A 20,085-nucleotide genomic window follows, 5' to 3' on the forward strand; every position below is an offset into this window, starting at 1 on the left:
TATTGCTGTTATGCTCTCAAAATGTTCTGCATCAGTGTGGCCCAGAGGGAATTTATCATTACAGTAAATGGCCATGAGACGACCAGTTATCAACACATTGGCCAATTCTCTAACCTGCACTGATAAAAATCTTTTAGGTGATATTGCAGCACATTAAAAAACAGCCCTACCATAGTGAAGCAAACACTAAACCTTCCTGGTTGAATTAACATGCAGTGTGAATATTTGAAAAGGCTTTTCTATTCAACTGGTGGTGGCTGTATGAAGGTCCAGTCTGGGCCACTTGTGTCTCTCCAGTCCTGGTAGCCATTAGCTGTGCAGCTTGGGCCAGAGCCTAATCCAGGCAAACTCAGGACCAGAGGAGCTAATTAAGCACAAGCCTTTAGTATCCCAACCTCCTGTAGCTGCACAGTGCCAGCCCGCCCCATGCCAGCACTAAATGGGGTTGTAAATATCTATAGTGGGGCGCAGTGTGGGGACAGCAATGGACAGGGGCTCGTAATAGGGGTTGACTGAGTCTGAATGCATATTATAAGGCCAATATTAGAGCTGGCTAATGAGTGGGGCCGGTCAGACAGTGGTGGTAGTAGTGGATAGATGGAAGGAAAAAGCAGGGAGATTGGCGAGGAAGCACTCATGGCGCTGTTGCACCCTCATTTTTTTCACTGGCAAGTCACGACAAGCCTTCAGGTGAAAACTGATGCACTGCAGACTTGATATGGCGTTCGCTGTAAATCAAAAACGGCTCCATCAATTAGGAAAAAGACAGAGTAGCCTCCTTTACTGCCCTGACAGTGTGTTCTCTCTCTGTTTGTGTGTGTCCTCCAGAGGGGCAGCTTGACCCAGATCCCCGTGGTGAAGGAGACCAGGGTGGAGTCGGGCCAGTTCCTGCTCCTCTCCGTCCTCTGCATGCTCTTCATCCTGGTGGCTCTGGCAGTGTCCGCCACTTTCTTCTGCGTGCGCCAGCGCTCACACCTCCACATGAAGGAGAAGCTGGCCAGCCTGGGGACTGACACCAGCACCGATGCCACTGCAACCTATCAGGTTAGACCAGCCTCCTCGCTATGAGCCAATCAGAGGCCAAGACACTTAGCCAGCACTCTGCCATTGGCGTGACTCACCCTCTGTTCAGATACAGTTGATAATCTGATTGGTTTGTGAGAGAATATTTGCTCATGTGTGTACACGTTAGTGTGATTCTCTTCTACCTGCTTTTATGACGGTTTTTAGCTGTTGTAACGACACTGATGTGATTTTTTTGTGATTTTCTTTTTTTTTTTTTATTATTGTGCAATGTCGTTGTGCAATCATTTAAATCGGAAATCACTTTTTTTGTGTTTATTTACATGATTAATTTTTTCTTTATTTCTTCCATTTTTGAATTACTGCTTCAATAGATATTCACAGCAGCCAATTATTCAATACTTACTCTTGCCTGAGAAGTGTGTGTGTTTGTGTGTGCGTGTGTTTGTGTGTGTTTGTGTGTGTGTGTGTGTGTGTGTGTGTGAGAGCGAGAGAGAGAGAGGGAGAAAGAGGAACAGGCCGCCGCTGTGACCTATTCCCACTGTTCCTCCAGGGCCACGGGCAGCCTGGGCTGTATTGATTTTCAGCGGTGGGGCTCAGCTGTGCCCAGCGTGGCACTCAGAACACATTTATCTGCATGTCGCGTTAACATTTTCAATATTTAATCAGGTTTTCACAGGGCTGCTCTCCGATCAAAAGCTGGAGGTGTTACGGTTTTATAACAGTGGCCACAGACAAGCAGAAATAAGCACAAATGCAAAAGGAAATTACTTTTTTTCCCTTTAGAAATTAACATTATGCCCATTAGCATTTATATTATCTGACTATAATACATTCTGCTAAAAAATGTCATCATGTTTTGCTAGAGTGCAAATTTTAGGTTATGTATGGCACCTGTTCTCTCTCAGTATATCTTTGGGGATGGGATAACTGCTCTGTCAGGCTTTCGTGTGGGTGTGTTCGCCATGTCTGACAGATACAGTTGTTTTGGGAACGCTGTTTGCAGTGGGAGAGAGGTATTGTTAGACGGCAGTACAGACTGCAGACATTGTCTCCTCTTGGCCTCTTTTCATTCTTATTAGTAGTCTGAAAGAGGGGGGAAACAGGGGAAACTGTAATCCCATGACCTGTGCTCCTCTCTGGGCTCCATGTGTCTCTCCTCTGGCCCTCTCTGGTGCTAACTGCATCCCCCTGCCTGCTTCAGGGACCATTTCTCGGCTCCAGTGCAGCATAGCACTTTGCAGAGATGTTGAGAAGTAGGATGAATTATGAGGTGGACCTGGATATTGCCCCAAGGCCAAGGCCCAGGGCACCGCTTCATGGCTCTAATCATTAAAGTCTGACGGCGGGAAAGCTGATCCAAGACCAGGGCTTAGAGAGGCCTGTGCTCCGGGGGGAAATATCACTATGATAGATCATGAGATAGCATGTGCTTTCACAAGGCATTTTCTCTGGCCTGCCCTGTCCTCGCTGTTATCAATTGACTATGGTTATGAATTCTGTGGAGATGACTGGCTTTGCCTCCCAAATCCAAACATGATGGGGTGTACAGATAATGAATTTAGCATAGAAATACCAAGTGTGACCACACCTCACAGAGAGCATGAGGCAGTGTGTGACTGTATCTGTCTTTTTTCTTTCATTTTTTTTTAAACTTTCTTTTTCATTTTGTAGAAGCTAGAGTAGATAATGCATAGTCTTCAAATTTTTGAAGCCCTGTCTCTGAGCCCTGAGACATTATGGGAGAAAAGCTGAGTCACTGGGAGAAGTGCAGTCTTCTTAGCAGTCTTCCAGCAAATTTCAGACACCTGATATATCAATCAAAACGCAAAATTATACTTTACAATTGCACCAGTGCATTTTTTCCCCCTTTGGTTCCGTGTGGTTATATACATTTATATTAGAAATCCTATGTGATTGATGGATAGATTCTCCTGTCCTGTTTCTATCTTGATCATGCTCTAAATTCATTTTCCCCGATGTGTGAGAATCAGGTGATTTTATGCAGGATTTTATTGTAAGAGATAGTGTTTTTTCACAACTGAAAGATCCACTCTTAAACAAGACAGTTTCTGTGTGGCAGCCAGGTGTGACACTGAATTTATTCTATAAATCGTGCAGGGTTCCTCAACCATGTATTTTTTGACATAATTAGTATAAGCTCCATAATCCACAAGGATAAGCCATTAATCTACAGACAAGTGAGGACAGATCAAGTCAGCCTAGATACAGGATTTTACAAGGTGCATTTACAGAACGCAGCCCCTAAGAGCAAGGATAAGCACATAACATACATAAAACTATTGTTATGTGCATGAAAAGAAGATAAATACATGAAGCCTCGCAAGGAGTCGAGAAAAGAGACAAAACACGTTTCTGATCACCCAGTGCTTCACCATCATCTCCTCTAATCCCCTAGGAGCTGTGTCGCCAGCGAATGGCGATCCGGACCTCAGAGCGTGTTGAACGGCCGGAGACCCTGCGCCACTCGCGGCTCAACAGTGTGTCATCCCAGTTCAGCGATGGCCCCGCGGCGAGCCCGTCCACCCGCAGCAGCACTTCCTCCTGGTGCGAAGAGCCGGTGCCGTCCAACATGGACATCTCCACTGGTCACATGATACTGGTAAGGAGCTTGCTTGAGTCTAGTGGCAAGAATGAAGCGAAGGTTGAATAGATAGGAAGCTGGTTGAGGTGTGGTTTGTTGTCAGGCCCTCTGAGAGTATTTGTGGCTCTTAGTGTCTGATTGTTACAACAACCACAACATGTGCACTGGACCTGCCCAGGTGAGTTTAGTCCTAAGACTTACAATAGGTCAGGTTTGTGTACAAAGCCATAGATCTACAGCAGTGATTCCAAACCAGGTGTACTTGTACCCTAAAGGGTACAAGGGTACATTAGGGTACGAGTACGGTAGTAAGTATTTTAGATTAACACATTTGGAACATGTTGCAGTTGATGAAGGGGTGCTTGAGTTCATCTGTTAGGACCTGTAGGGGTGCGTCAGATAGGAAAGGTTGGGTACCTCTGATCTACAGGAATAAGCTTTTTAGATATTCAGTGAGCTAACATTATAGCGTACGCTTTGAAACCTGCCTGTGTCTATGAATATGCTAGGCTCTGTGCTGAAAACCAACAGCTTGATTTCTCTCTGTTTATCTGTTTGGATGTGTCTCTTTTTCATCCCTCTCTCACCTCATTCCCTTCAGAACCCCGTTATCTTTGGGTTTTTTTCTCATCACTCTTCCTGCTGTTTTCTCCCTCTTGCTTTATCTTGGCTCTGGTGTCTTCATTTTTTTTTCCCTCCAACTTTTCCCTCCCTCTACTGTGTCATTTTCTCTCTTTATCATTCCGTCCTGCTCCTCTCCCCTCTGTCATTTTCATCTTTTAGCCCCTCCATCTCTCATACTGCTGCAGCAATATGAGGCAGACATTGTTTTGTATGATGAGAGCTGCTCAAAAGTGAAATATCATTACCCCTCTGATTGTCATTTGGATGTTTTAGAAATTATTATTATTATTTTTTTTTTTCTGGGGAGGTGGGGTGGAAAAAGCTTTTGGTTGCCAACGCGTCCACAAACACACAATGGATTGTTTTAATTTTGCACAACTTTCGCTTCATTCATTTGAGACAAGCTTGATAAAAGAGATGGATAGATGCCTTGCAGTGTTTCCATTAATGGAGAGAGCATTCATCACACTGCAAGTCTAGCTTTTATATTGGGAGGCTATAATGAATGAGAGTGAATCTGAGTAATGCCTTGTATTGGTGGTAATAGATGGGTTTTGTTGCACTCGTCAAGGCTTGTTTGTGAAGCCCCTTTTGAAAACATTGACAATAGAAGAGCATTTAGCCCTGCAATAACAAAAGAGCCACTGTGAATCATTTCTAGGAGCTGTTATTATTAGCCCCAGTTTCTTCACAGCAGCAACGCAGATATTACAATGTAGAAAGGTAAAACACAGAGGGACCTTTACTTCTCTTTCATGCCGTGACTGACATGGAGGTGTCCTATAGGAGTTCTTCTTTAAAATTCCACCGCCATCTCACATGAAACCATGTGTGAGATTGCCTTGTTATCACTGATCTCAGACCTATATTCTCCCATCTCTGCTCTCCTCTCCTCTCATCTCCCCTCTCTTGCTCTTTGGAGCACACACCGTGCGGAGAAGGATGATGAATACCCGGCTTTCCAAAGCACACATGCTGGGGGTCCTTTTTGTGAGGCCTGATCTCACCCCCCCCCCCCCCCCCCACCCCCACCCCCCCCCCCCCCACACACACACACACACACACACACACACACACACACAGACAAACACATATACACACATATACATAAACACATATAACCACAATGATACAGCAGGAGTTTGGTGCCATCAGGATACGATGTTGCGCCCCACTGTGCGGCCCACCGCAAGACTTAAAAAGTCTTGCATAACGACTTCCAGCTTCAAAACTGAAATTGGATGCTTCTGTGTGCTGAGTCATCTGCTGTGTTTTTTCAGAGCTGACACCTCTGCTGTCTTACATTTTCTATCTCCTCTCATTTGCCTTTTTCAGCTGCAGTATGCTGCTAAAACATTTCCTACTGAACGATTACAAATGTCAGAAATCATTACCACATGTGACATGGACGCTTGTGTTTCCATGTGGCTGCATTTATGTGTGTATTCCTGCAGCACTGTGTCCTTTCAGCACCACGGACAGCACTTTACAGTCACCAGACATACTTTTTCCTCACAAACAGTTTCAGAGCACGGTCCCCTGCTGTCCAGAAACAGGGTCCAAATGTTGTAACTGTTGCTGTTCTTGTAGTGTTCATTTGGCTAAAGAAAAAAAAAATCAATAATTATGTAGCTGGAGGCTCTTTTTCATTATGTTTAGTAGTTATTGTTCATTTTTTAAAAATGATGAATTATTTACTCAGAAGGAAAATAGACTCAGGCAAAGGAGAATAGCCACTGACTAATGCAACATGATCTGCCCTCAGTGACTTTTATGCACGATTTTAAATTTAATTTATGAGCCAAAAAAAAAACAATTTTCTGTTCCATTTAATACAAAACAATGTGTTCTTTTCATTTAGCTGTTATTAGTCACACAAAAACATACATATTAATACCCCCTTTTTTCAACTCCCACTGTTGTTTATCATATCATAAAGCTCCCTGTGCAAACTGTTACCAGTGCTGTTGGTTTTAATTTGACAGCAGGGCTTGACAGTAATGTGTTACCTGTTGTGTCTGGCTCCCCTGGTTCTCCCTTCATCCTGATTTCAGCCATCACCCTCTGCTGCCGAGGAGACTGCTTAGGAAGGATTAGACATTGTTTCCCTGACACCCAGGCCTCCCATCCCAACCCTCTGATTGGCAGACATAATCCCCCCATTCACTAAACCTTCGTTACCCTGTCTCTGGAATACGCCATGGTCCACTGCCTCCCCCTAGAAATGGGAGGGCTTGATAAGGGCCTGCTGGCTGCATTGCATTAAGCTGCGAAAATATGAATCTGGAATGCAATCGATTCAGGGCATCGTTTGAATAGAATGGGATGCAATTCAGAGTGGATGTATCAAGTACATGGAGATGTAATATTGGGAGGGGAGGTGGGATGCTGTCAGACTGGCAAGCAGAGAGTACTTGTACAGGGTGACAAGATCATAGTGATGACAGGCTCTGTCAAGTGGCCATAATGGCATGCTGTCATTTTCCTGGGAAGACAGCACTGTGTATTTGTGTAGGCGATGCACAACAACACACATGCAAATCTACGTGTGTTGCCTGCCATTAGAGTTGACATTAACTAGATTTATTTTTTTCAAGATGATGTTTTTTGTTTTGTTTTTTTTTTTTGCACGCATGAAATTAAAAGTTGAAACAGTGACGGTTCAGAGTGTAACAGCAGACATCTACAGTCGTATTGCAGACATATTCCTTCATGTCATTAATGGGCTCAGATAGAACACCTTGTGCTGTCGTGTTCTCTCATTATGCAGCTGCATTAATCACAAGAGTTTTCTGTTCTCTGTCTGGCTTTTAAGACCTGAGTGGCACCTTTGGTAGCATATCTAACAATAAAGTTTGATTTCTATTGTCTGTAGGATTGTAATGTTCTTATGAGCCACCTAATATCCTTTGCGTGCATGCAGGAGACGTCTGAATTCATGAGCCATCAAAGGGTAATTGCCTATTATGTGTTGGACAAGCTTATTTGTGATTACCATCTAGGTAGGAATTGTATATATTCTGCAAAGACTTGGATTTTCCCTTTGACAGACAGGAGTGAATAAGTCGGATGTAACAATGGAGTGTCACCTCTCCGCTCAGCCTACCTATGCTGCCTTTAATATGGGATAAAAACCCAGCACATCTGGGTATCACTTTCATTGTATTAGCCAGCTGATCCCTGACATCAGTTTATGAGTCTGTAATCTTCAGCCTCACACAATAGCAGACTAAACCATTTAACCCCGTCAGGAGGGGAGCCATGATACAGGAGAGAAAGCGAAACACGGCGCAACACTAAAAAAGAATCATCTTGCCAGCTACAGCCTCTAAGCTCCATAAGACTTGCCCTGGTTTGGGAGAAAACACACACACACACACACACACACACACATACACACACACACACACACACATACAGGCCTCCACCCCTCCCCCTTCTCTTTTTCCATCTTTGTCTCTCTAGCGAATTCAATTTTGTCTTCTCCAAGCGAGGGCTTAAATGCAGACAATCTTATCAGTGGCTGTGCAAGCAGTGAGGGACGTGATTGAAACACCCCTGAAGTATTTCCAATGCAGACAAACCTTTCAGGAGTCTTAATTGTGTGTGATTTTTTTTTGTTTTTTTGTTTTTTGTTTTTTTTTCCCTTGGTCAAACACACATGCACAAACACACAAAGACGCAAACATTAGCACACCTTCCCCACCTAGATCTTCAGCAGCCTCCTCCTCACAGTTGTTATGCTATACAGCAGCTTAAGACAATAATGCACCATGACACCTGATCACGGCTTTAAAGGAGAGGTGCTGTTGTCAGGGGTTTAGTGTTTTTGCTCCAGTTTATTTATTGGTTGGCTCATATTGAGGAAACACAATGGAGAAAAAAAAATGAACAGCAACCTTCCTCCACCCACCTCTGATAAAGTCAGGGCGAATTATTCCTCTTTCTCTTTTAATCAAACGTTTCTGCAAAGACAGCCCTGATTAGAGATAAATTCAGTTTGCTTTTGCATGGTTTTGGCTTGTCCTTTGAAATGGCGGCTAAGGTGGTCCATGTTGTCCTCTAGTCATACATGGAGGACCACTTGAAGAACAAGAACCGTCTGGAGCGTGAGTGGGAGGCCCTGTGCTCCTACCAGGCAGAGCCCGGCGCCTGCAGCGTGGGGCAGGGCGAGCAGAACTCCAAGAGGAACCGCTCAGACGCCGTGGTCGTATGTGAGTCCATTCAGATTTTGTTGCTTTGTTTTTTTTGTTTTTTTCTTGTCAGAATCTTCCCACCATTAATAAGGCAAGAGCAGTGCAGGGCAGCTCGTGCAGCTCCATCAGTGTTGTTGATATGGTTGTGAGCAGATGCTTCAAGCTACATGAAACCGAGCCAAAACACTGTGGAGCATATGTTTCCAAACAAATGATCAGTATCATTTCTTAAACTCATTTTTCTTGAAAACCAGTGGACGTCACTGTGGTGAGAAAATTATGTTTTCTCAATGCAAATGAACTTGTTTTCTCTTCATTTCTCTTAAAATGAAATCCACCAAAGGGAAAAGCCATGTTATAAGCTAACTACATTATTATTACCTGGTTTGGACTGGGACGTCCGCCGCTGGCTCGCTCCTGCTCTTTACTTGGTCTGGGGAAGTTCACAGTAAAGTCGATTCCATTTCTACAATGAACAGTTACCAAGTACCAACATTAGAGCATAAATACATCCAATGTGTTGCTTGTCCTGGCTCATCTTTTCTGTAATAGGGATCAATATCATCCAATGGTACGGTTAAATTGGAAAACCTTTAAATTACATATATACATTTACATTTGATTATTAATTGTGTACTGCATTACTAGGGCCAACTAGCTCTTCCCTGCAATACAGTGCAATCTGAGAATCTGATGGCAGGTGGTGAGTTGCATCTGATACTGAACATTTAAAGCCAATTTTTCATGGGCTTTAATTTGAAGCAAATGTGTTTAAGGAGACTACAGAAGTGGTTTCACGTTGACTGGAAACAGATTATATGAACCTTGCAATACTTTCACTTGTTAAAGAAAAAGAGGATTTTAAGGCTCGCAACCTACAGACTTCTTAAGATAAAATATTTATTATTATTTCACATGGAGCATTCCTTATTGAAGGTGAAGCAATTCAGGACTTCAGAATAGTGAGTGTGTGCATGATGAAAGTCTGGTGAAATTGCAGTCCCTGCAGCCTTTACAGTCTCATATTCCTCTGTTGTTGCTCAAAATTCTGTTGTTATTGTGCAGGGAGGAAAACAGTGGAAATGTGTGTTGATGAATTATGCATCTCCGTTACAGATGATCATTCCAGGATCACCTTGAAAGCGGAGAACAACCACGGCAACTCAGATTACATCAACGCCAGTCCAATAGTGAGTAGTGTTTATTCATTATGGCTCTATGCTGTGGCTAATATCTGCTTTCCCTGGAGCCTTTTTGTGCCATGAGCACCTGTTGTGGTTGGATTTTACTTTGAGATAAAAGACGTTTCAAAGGACTTGTCATCGATCCAAGTGCATTGATCTTTTTTTTTTTTTTTTTTTAACTTTGTTCTCCATGCTGGGAGAGACTCGGTGGATTCAGTTTGCGTTGTTGAATCACTTTGCTGCTTTTACTGCTTTCAAAATGGCCGCTCCCTGGAGATATCCCTTTTTTTATTCACACTCAAAATAATTATACAATATTTTTGACTAAACAAACATATCCTCTGCAAAGCCAGAAAGACCTCAGTGTTGGAGAGGGTTAAGATTTTTCTTTTCTTTTCTTTTTTTTTTTTTTTTTTAGTATTTTCCCCCAAAATATTGCCAGTCATGATTTCCCCTGTGGCTTCTGAAAAAAAGGGATTCCATCAGGGGTGAACAGGAAACTATGCATTTCCAATATAGTGCCAAAATTTCTGAGAAGATAGATGAGGGGAATACACACAGCTGCACTAAAAGCCTATTACTCTTCAGAAACAAACAAGGAAGACTTTTAGATGCTCAATTTATTCCTTTATTTTCTCTAATGACATATTCATAGAGGTTTTTAGCTTATTTAAACAGAGCTGTAGTGTGACGTTCTTATAGAATAATATTATAATAAAGTTAATCAATCAGGGGAAGAAGTGAGCAAGAAAATCTGATTGGTGCATTAGAAAAATGATATCAAGTTATTCAAAACAGTTTTGGAGCAGTTTAAAAAAACCCAAAAAACAAACGGATGTTGAAGATGGGTGAGGTAATGGCGGATGCAGTGGTGTGCGGATGAAAGGACAGTAATTACACCACAAAAGGGACCCCTGGCTGAGCCCAGCAAAACTGTGATAATTATGTCTGTCAATGCAGCTTCTTCCTCCTCATTAGCTTCAGGGGCAGTGGCCTACGAGTAAATAATCTGTCGCTTCTTTCTGGGAATCCGGGGTCAGAGAGGCAAAGGGAAGGGGTGATCTGAGCTCCCTGCAAAACACAGGGTGACACACACACACACACACACAGGGAAAGACTTGGATAATGGTTAATGCTTGACCACAAATGCTACAAGTGCTCCCAGATGTACGGCATCATTATCGTGAGGGGATGGTTGGGAGGAATGCGCAGTGACACAAAATGTGCTTAAAGCCTGGTTGTCTATGCCTTGTGTAGCCTCTTTTTTTTTTTTTTTTTTACAAAGTCAACCACTGTGTGGCTTTTCCTTTTCCTACCTCTTCTCCAGGCTTTTTGTTTTCACACTATCTGGGATGAGCTCAAACCGGCATTTATTTCCCAAGCTCTCCATCTTATATGAAACACAGGATCAAGGCTCCACAGCAAGTTGTTCAAAGTTGGGACGCTTCTCCAGGAACAGATAAGCTATTTTACCTCAAACCAAAGAGCACTTCTTTGCCTTTCTTGTTGCAATCTATCTTCTTCCCACAATGGCAAGGGGAGGACAGCTGAAACGCAGGACTACTCTTTCATGTTTGCATTTTAGTATTCATGCAGGGATGTCAGCACACAGCTACAGCATGTCTGTGTCCTTGAGATTGGCCAAACGGAGTGGCGGCGCTAGCATTCGGCGCCACCCTTTCATTTCTGTGTGGGAGATTTATTTGTTTATTTATTCTTAAACAAATTCACATGAGGAATTTCTACCAGGAAAGATGAAGAGAACAACACGGTTATGGCTAATTGAAGTCTAACACTAAGTAATGAACACAATGTTTCCTCCATTCATGTGTCCTTTGTGAAATTTCTTCAACAGAGGAGCAGTCAAATGTTCAAATTTCAGCCAGTGTTTGTGTAGGTGGACTGAAAGAGCATTTTCAGTCACTCATGCTTCATTTCTGCCCCCAGTAATCATTTACTCACAACTACAACATCCAGAATTGACACTGACATCCTGCCTCACATCTAGACACACACACACACACACACACACACACACACTTTAAGAACACTAACTTTAGTCTGTTTCTACTGAGCTTGACTTGCAATTACATCAGTCTTTGTGAGTGGATTTAAATGAGAAAACAATTTGTCACTTTTAATCCATCATAATTAAGATAAATTACAGATACGCAATAAATAATAAAGAAATTTTTATTTAAACATTTGGACTGAAGTTGTATGTTTGGTTTTATCGGCTCCTCTAAGCAGTAAAAATGTATCCTGTTGTCGAGGCTTTTAAACGTGAGGACAGGAAAGCGCTGTTGTAATATCAAAGCCACGAGGAAATGCTCCATAATTATTTTCCTTTTAAGGTTGAGTCTCAAGGTCCATAAGTGAGACAAATGAGTCTAAAAAATATACAAAGAAATGAAAGACAAGACAAGATCTTAAACTTTTAAGATGTGTCCTTGACAAGTTTCTCTTCAGCTTAAAAAAAAAACCAAGTTCATGTTATACTCGAGAGATGGCTCTCTCAATAAATGCATCCACTGTAGAAGTCACTCAGCGGTAAGTTAATATGCATAGAAATGAGTCAGTCCTACTTTAATTGTATAAATAAACTACTGCATTTGCCTCATATCTTTTGTAGGTCTACCATAAATAATATTAAATAAATGCCTACACTATCAAAAATACTGCACCGTTTGATGTCATCTATCATTATAAGGCCAAATATACCTCAAGAATACACTGTTACTCACCCACCCATTTCTCTTCCTGCAAAATATGTCAACATCTTTCCACTGATGCATCTCGCACTCGAGGGTGTGCATAAAAATTCATTCAATAAAACGCGGTCATTGATTTTGGGGGCGACCCAGCCAGCACCTACTCAATCAAGCCTCAATCACATCCCTCAAATCAAGCCCCCTCTTGTCATTATGTCCCACCTCAACATTCAGCTCCGTCGTGTCAGCCGCCTCCAGGCTTTAAAGTCCCAACACAATATCATGTTTCATGCAGAAGCACGTCAAAGCACGAAAAAAAAATTGAGATCTGAAAACCATTTCTTGAGGTCGTTGACGAAGTGCATTGGCATGAAGACATTGTAGAAGCTGTACATGACTTAACTAAAGCAGTGATGAAAAAAGTGAGCTAATGAATTGGCAAGTAGAGTTATAAAGTGGTTATTTGGAAAATTCAAAGGGAGTAGAAGTTACATTTGTCTGCTTTTACTAGATAGACAGCAGAGTCCAAGGTCTCCTTCCATCTTTTTATGTAAACACGATGTTTAAAGAAACTGATCTTTAACTTTTTTTTTTTTTTTTTCACAAAAACAAGATACAAACGTCTCCTTCAAATATGTGTCCAGCATCTACTGTATGCCTGCATGACATGACATTGAAAGCTTAGCAACGGTATTGTGCAGTTTCTTTTAGTCTGATAATAACAACGAAAAAAGTAACATCTTGACGACAGAGGGGACAAGGAGGAAGGTTACAAAACGAGACTGGATCAGTCAAAGAATGAATGACAGAGAGTAAGATACAGCAGAGAAAAGAGACGGGATGCGTTTTTCTCAAAAGATGCTGATCCCCTTTCGTCCCTGCATCCAACTCTTTTGCCCAGACAGTATGTTTTCATCAATCTGTCCCCACCCAAACACCATCTCACCCTCTGTTCCCTCTCTCTCAGATGGACCATGACCCTCGCAACCCTACTTACATCGCCTCACAGGGCCCACTTCCTTCCACTGTGGCAGACTTCTGGCAGGTAAAACTCATCTCCATTCACTGTCCATCTTTCAGTCCTTTTTACCACTTTGTTTCTAAAGCAGCGAGGGTTTGAAAAAACCACAATACAGCTACACTCTGTCTGACCCAGTGGTTTTGTGTGATTTACCAGTTGATGTGTGTTTTTGATGTCTTCTTCTTGGTCCAGCAGGGTCTAGATTTCAATATCTTCTGTGTTTCAGCAATGGTTGGATCAATGAACTAATGCAGCCCCCGTGTGTCCTTCTCATGTTTCTTAATTACATTTGAGTCACAGAGCTAACCATCTGATTTTGGACCTGGTGATTTTAAAAACACCCACTTCTGCCCTGAGGGTTTTTCCAGAATCCCGAACAGTTATCCTAACCATTTGGATGAAAAAACATTCTTTCTGTTGCAGTAGAAAAATATTTCTAACCCTTTTCTCAAGTTGTGACTGCATTTGCTATCTGGGTAAGTGGAAATAGCTTAGATATTCCTATACCTATTTATACCTCACGCAATTTCTAAAACACAAGCAAAATATTAACTCTTAAAGCCTTTCTGCTTGAAAAATCGCATTCCTTCAGAGTCATAACTCAGTCAGATCTAAACTCACAGACACATTACACATTTTTAGATTCAGATTCTGACATTTTGAGGATAATATTATATCTGACGTCTGATAAAGATCAATTAAACCACTTAGATATATAATAAAAAACAGAAAAAAGACTCTCCTTGTAATCCAGTGATAGCTGTCACCACATTGTTAGGTATGGAACTGCTAACAGCTAATTCTGCATGCTTTTAATAATGCCAGTATGCAGGAATGCAAACAAAAAGAGGCTATAAACCAAGGCTCAAATGGTAGCCCACAGTGTAATTCACTGGCTCCATGGCAACATTATACTTTCTGTTTATGTCCCCCAAAGGGCTGTGGGAAGGGTAGTTCCAAAACTTAGAGCATGATTACCCCTCAAATAAATGGAAGATGAAGAATAATTGTGACACACGCTGTAGCACTGTGACACAAATATAATGGTATAATATAACACAAGAGAAGCACAAACTGGGGCTGCAAATAACGGTGCTACTATTACATCAATAAAACAGTGTCACTGGCAGAATATGTACTAGAGACCTGCAGCCTTTAGTTGTATATAGTAGTCAAGTTACACACTCCCCCAGGAAGTCTAATATTATTCATAATAATGTTGATGTTTGCTTATATTTGCATTTTTCTCTGTGCTATTTGTATTTCTTCCCTTGTCCATAAATGTCAGAGGAACTTGCCATCAATCACCAGGTATAGGCTATTGTAAAACATGTCAACTTGTGCAGAGGTATGCCTTAAATGATGCATAGTCGCCAAATGGCGTTCTTATTCGTTAATAGGACAGCACTGTAGTAATTAGTGGGCCCATCACCCCCATATGGTGAAGTAACTCTGCTCGCCGTGACCAGGATGTAGACGTGCGAAGCATAAATCCTGGCAGACCAGCTGGCCCTGCACTCTGCTCTCTGCATCTTGTATTGAACGGATACTCATTTTGTGTCATTATGATAGTGCTGACTTTGTGCTAGCACAGACGTTAGGGGCTCTTTGCGAGTGCAGAAGAGTGGCACAGCCAAGTTTAGTCTGGGTTGGTTTGGTTCTGCACACAGAAAGCAATGTAGTTTAAATCACTTTTTAAGCACAAAAACAAAACCTGCTCCCAAGCTCTGTCCTCACACAGTGTACAAATTGATTAAAAAGAAAAAAAAATTCTACCCGTTATCTAAAAAAAATTACCTTAATTGACTACATCAACTCAAATGGGAATGAAAGGTGCCCTGTTTCCTGTGTTTAATTTGTAAATTTGCCTGAAACAGTTGATAATTATCTCTTAGTGAGTTTGGTTATTTGTTTGTTTGTCTGCCAAATTCTTTGTGTGCCAGGTGAATAAATGCATATCCATTATCTAATGAAATGGGCTATTTAGCCATGAACTCAACTCTAAATCTTTCCAATTAAGCAGAAAATAATAGAAAATTAGACACAGATTGGCTGACACACTGAACATCACTTCTGTGACTGGGAATAAGTAGTAACCATTCATTATTCAGTATGGTTAACCTTCGATTGTGGCAGGACAAAAACAAAGAAACACACTCTTTCTCTCCATTAGAAATAAACAAACAGGGGAAACACTGGCGCTCTCATGCAAATGGTCTGTGCAGGAGGCAAATCTTTTTGCTCTGTCCTATCTAATCCACACTGGCCCCAGGCAGCGCTCTGAAAGGCGGCTCTGCTCTAATCCTCCACTCCTCATTCCTCCACCCCTTCATCCCTCACTCCTTCATCCATCTCCCCTCATTCCCTCCCTCCATCTCTGGCTATTACCTTAGCTCTGCTGGGCCTTGCTTTCCTGCTCGCTCCTCTTCAGAATTCAGTGCCAAAAAAAAAAAAAGCCAATCAGCATGACTTCACAAAGCAGCAACTTCAGTCATTTTCAAGCTTTTTTCTTTTCAGCCTTCTTGTATAGAAATGATGTATAGCAGGTGTATGTTAATGGAAACTAGAGATTGTTAAAAAAAAAAAAAGCACAAATGACGGGTTCTTGGCTGGATAAAAGTGGAAAATGGGAATACAGTTTTTCCTCACTACCTACAAATATTTGCCAAATCTTACAGGCATAATATTCCCCCACATTATCACCTTGCCTAATCTCATCACATCGTGGCACAGTTGGCGTGTAATGTGTCCACTGGGCTGGATCGCAGAAGCTTGTGATTAGTGTATAGTCAGGGCCATTGTGTTTTTATAGCAATCATAAAACCTGTGTTTCCTCCTCATTTTCCTAATGGCTGCCGTGGGCCTATATTTTTTCCCAAGGACACATTAGATTGTGATAAGATGAAATGGAGCAGCAGCGCAGTAGATGTTGTGATCTCACTCAGACGACTGAGAGAGGGCGACACATGACGCGCCCTCCTGCTGCTCGACCCAACGTTTATCATTTGTCACACGCAGAGAGGTGACATTTATTCATACTTCCTGGTCCAAGATTAAGAAATCAATTTCGCTCTGATACGAGGCTGGCATGTAATGCTAATGTGCAATATGCTGCTCCTAGTGGCACAGTTCTGTTACGCATTAATGCTACCGTGATTCCACACAGGTGTGGAGTCATCTCAGGATGTGTTAAACGGACGTCTGACATTTCTCTTCTGATGTGTAGATGGTGTGGGAGAGCGGCTGCGTCGTCATCGTCATGCTAACGCCACTTTCTGAAAATGGAGTGAAGCAGTGTCACCACTACTGGCCTGATGAGGGATCTGACGTCTACCACATATACGAGGTATGTCAGTGAGACGTTAAGCAGAAGTTACAAAGCTTTCCGGTGGGGCCGAGCCGTGAAGGTGGTTTTGGTTTTTGTGCCTCATGTTTGAGACATCTGTCTCCAGCCCAGTGCAGTGAAGGTAAATTTAATTTTATTTATGGCGCTTGCAGCATGATATTTAAAACATTCACCAGCCACTATGCGACCTCACTGTGAACAGTTTTCAGTGGAACTACTTTCAGCCAGTTGAAGAGTACCTGTGAAGCTGTTCAGTAACAAGGACAGTTTTTGCAAAGGCACGTTGCTGTTGTGTTGTCAAATTTAATTTTACTTTGGGCAGCAAAAACTAAACTCATTCTCTGCAAATTTTATTGGAGTGGTGGTAGAAAGTCTCTGTCAGAGACAGATGTGTCAAGGGCTGCAGTGTTGGTGTGAAAGGTAGCATGGAGAATGGGTGAGGAGAACAAAACATTACTCTGACATCAAGGCTTGAGAAAAACCATTTATTAGTAGTTTTGAAAAAGAAAAGATAAACACAGAAGGACAAACTTTCAGTCTGACTTTGAGAAAAAACTCAACAAATATATATGTGTGCATATATATGGTACTCTGTCAGAGCCTGCCTTCTCAGTTTAAACTGGCCTATCAGATAAAGTAAAAACATAGACAGTCTCAGATCCCTTTAACATGGGTTAGTGGTCTCAGACTTTTGGACCCCACTGTATATTCACCTCTCAAACTGCCCACAACAAATTCCACAATTCATTGTTCAACACTGCAGCAGTAACACATTCAGAATAAACAAATGATTCTTACACATTTCTAGCTTAGATTCATGTCATTTCATCACAGTGCCTATCCAGTTAGATATGAGAGAGCACACAGACTCTTAAAAGAACAGTTAACATTTGATTACTGTTATTTCTTTGAAACATTTTGAAGTAAAGTAAATTAAATGTTAACCGTCAAAAAATGTAAACTAAAACCATCCATCATCCCCCTGTTGTTCTGAACGAAAGAAGAAAGATATATGGTTAGTCAGAGAGCAGGTGCCTCCAAACAGCAGGGTGCATACAACCAAAACTACCTGCAGGGCTAGAAACCACCAGAGGCCAGTCAGAAAATATGGTGTTTTTTTGTCATTTGTCTAAACTAACTCTTTAAATCATCATCCTCGCACGAGCTTATTGCATGGTTAGAATGCACTCTAAATTATGACTGCTGGTATGAAGATGTAACTCAGTAACTTGCATATATTTTTCTATATTTTCCTTTAGGTCAACTTGGTGTCGGAGCACATCTGGTGTGAGGACTTCTTGGTGCGGAGCTTCTACCTGAAGAATCTGCAGACCAACGAGACTCGCACCGTCACTCAGTTCCACTTCCTGTCCTGGATGGACCGCGGGATCCCCACCTCAGCCAGGACGCTGCTAGACTTCCGCAGGTAGAGTGGAGCTCCTGCCGGCTGGCCTCAGATACTGCAGCTCGGCAGATTTCAAACAGATTTCCACTTTTACAACTGGCCTTTATGCTGAGCTTGTTCTTAATCACCCTCCCTTATATTCTGTATTCTGTCAGTGCCTCTCTGGTCTGTCTCCCTTTTACCCCTCTGCCTTTTGGTGTCCTAGAGAATGGTTCTAATAAGGACTGTGTTTCTGTACTATCCCTTTCATCCTGGGCCTATTTCCCTCACCTCCCTCCAGTACATGTGATGCAGCAAATTAACAGCCCCGCACTGCCTGGCTTGGCTTGGGAAGAAAAGAAAAGAAAAGAAAAAAAAACACCTAATTCAAACACCCAATTAAATGAGAGCTGTCTCGCTAAAAACATGGGAGAGGGGGAAAGCTAGTGACTGAATAACCTCACTCTGTTCTCCATATAATGTGTTCTGGCAGAAGAGAAGCAATAGCTCCTCTGGGAAAACCCAGGAGGGATAGGAAAAGCCCTCCAAATGAGAATAGATGCATCTGATTTGTGGATGGAAGTCTATCCCTCTGGTTTGAATGCAGATGAGAGGAGAGGAAAAAAAGAGGATGTGCAGTGTTATCATGTCATCCTTTCCTGACAGAGTTGGTGCTGTTTTTTCAAATTAAACTGGGTGTAGCTTGCAGGCAGATATATTTATTTATGATATTGGTGTGCAGGTTTGAGCTGTGTTTTGATTACATACATAAGTTTTCCTTTGCTGTTGAGATCTCCCTAATGACTAGATTGCCTTCATGTAACTCCACTAATGCTGCTGTAGGTTATTGGGAAACTAAAGCTCTCTGATTACGTGATTCAGAGATCCACATGAAGTTCTGTACGCTCACGGTTTTTCACGGTTTCGGCCAACTCAGTATTTTGCGGTTGCCAGTGTCATTTTTGTGATGTTGCAGCTAGTAATATGAGCCCAGTTGCATAGTCACAAAAGTGATCATTGGAAACTGTGTCTCCTCAGCCAGGCCTGTGCACAAACTGTCTTTCTCTCACTCCTGACTCTCTGTCTCCCTCCTCCTCCTCTCACTGCTCCTTCCTCTGGCTTGCATGGGAACTCCAACCATCTCTGTATGCTCTTTAACCAAGGACGTATTCTGATTTTAAAGATATATTTGCAATTAAAATATCTTAAAATGAAAAAAATATATACATTCAATGTAACAGAAAACAAAATCGAATCAAAATCGAAGCAGTGGTTTACATATATATATATATATATATATATATATATATATATATGCAATATTTAGCAATGTTCAATGCATCTATTTCAATGATAAAACCAAGCTTTTGGTCACTAAAGACCTTCATTGTGGCAAAAATAAATCTCAAAGACATCAAACAGAGCAGACCTGTGCTTTGAAATGCAAGTACACATGAGAAATGCAGTTCACAGTTGTACTTCTAAAGGTCCAAATAAATAGGAAACTTCACAAAAACAACATAGAAAATACAAACACTAAGGATAGATCAGTACAGGAAAGTGGAAATATATGTCAGATGTAATGAAAAGGAAGAAATATTGCACAAATTAGCAATGGTTAACATAAAATATGTATATAAATAAAATGCACTGCAGTATTTTTACAAAATAAAATATAGTTATGAACTGCCACACATTATTATCACTATAAGTAGTAGTAGTAGTGATATAGTAGTAGTAAATGTTGACAGTTGACACATAAATCTATGTTATAGTATATTCCTGCAGTATGCTTTTCAATATATTTATTGTTTTATTCACATATTCTGTTTTACTTATTTAAAAAGCACTGCACAGTCTAGATAGAATACATATATGATGAGATATACAGACATTTATTTTTCTTTTTTTCATTCAAAGGTGAGAAACGAGGGAAACGGAGAGACGTGGAAGCTCTCAGTATAGTCAGTTTCCATGGCAACAGCGGGGTG

General features: G+C 41.6%; 1 protein-coding gene across 1 annotated transcript in view; it reads left to right on the forward strand.

Annotated features, from left to right (window-relative positions):
- Nucleotides 1-20,085, forward strand: part of ptprn2 (protein tyrosine phosphatase receptor type N2) — a 123,642-nt gene that overhangs the window by 96,002 nt on the left and 7,555 nt on the right. Inside the window, exons 12-18 of the mRNA XM_071484999.1 lie at nt 829-1,044; nt 3,443-3,646; nt 8,319-8,466; nt 9,565-9,638; nt 13,311-13,388; nt 16,591-16,710; nt 17,970-18,136. Coding sequence (XP_071341100.1) covers nt 829-1,044; nt 3,443-3,646; nt 8,319-8,466; nt 9,565-9,638; nt 13,311-13,388; nt 16,591-16,710; nt 17,970-18,136 — 1,007 coding nt within the window. The remainder of the gene's footprint in view (nt 1-828; nt 1,045-3,442; nt 3,647-8,318; nt 8,467-9,564; nt 9,639-13,310; nt 13,389-16,590; nt 16,711-17,969; nt 18,137-20,085) is intronic.

This window comes from Trachinotus anak, unplaced genomic scaffold (assembly GCF_046630095.1).
Source record: "Trachinotus anak isolate AG129_WGS33_773 ecotype Australia unplaced genomic scaffold, CSIRO_AGI_Tana_v1 ptg000009l, whole genome shotgun sequence".
Lineage (NCBI taxonomy): Eukaryota > Metazoa > Chordata > Actinopteri > Carangiformes > Carangidae > Trachinotus > Trachinotus anak.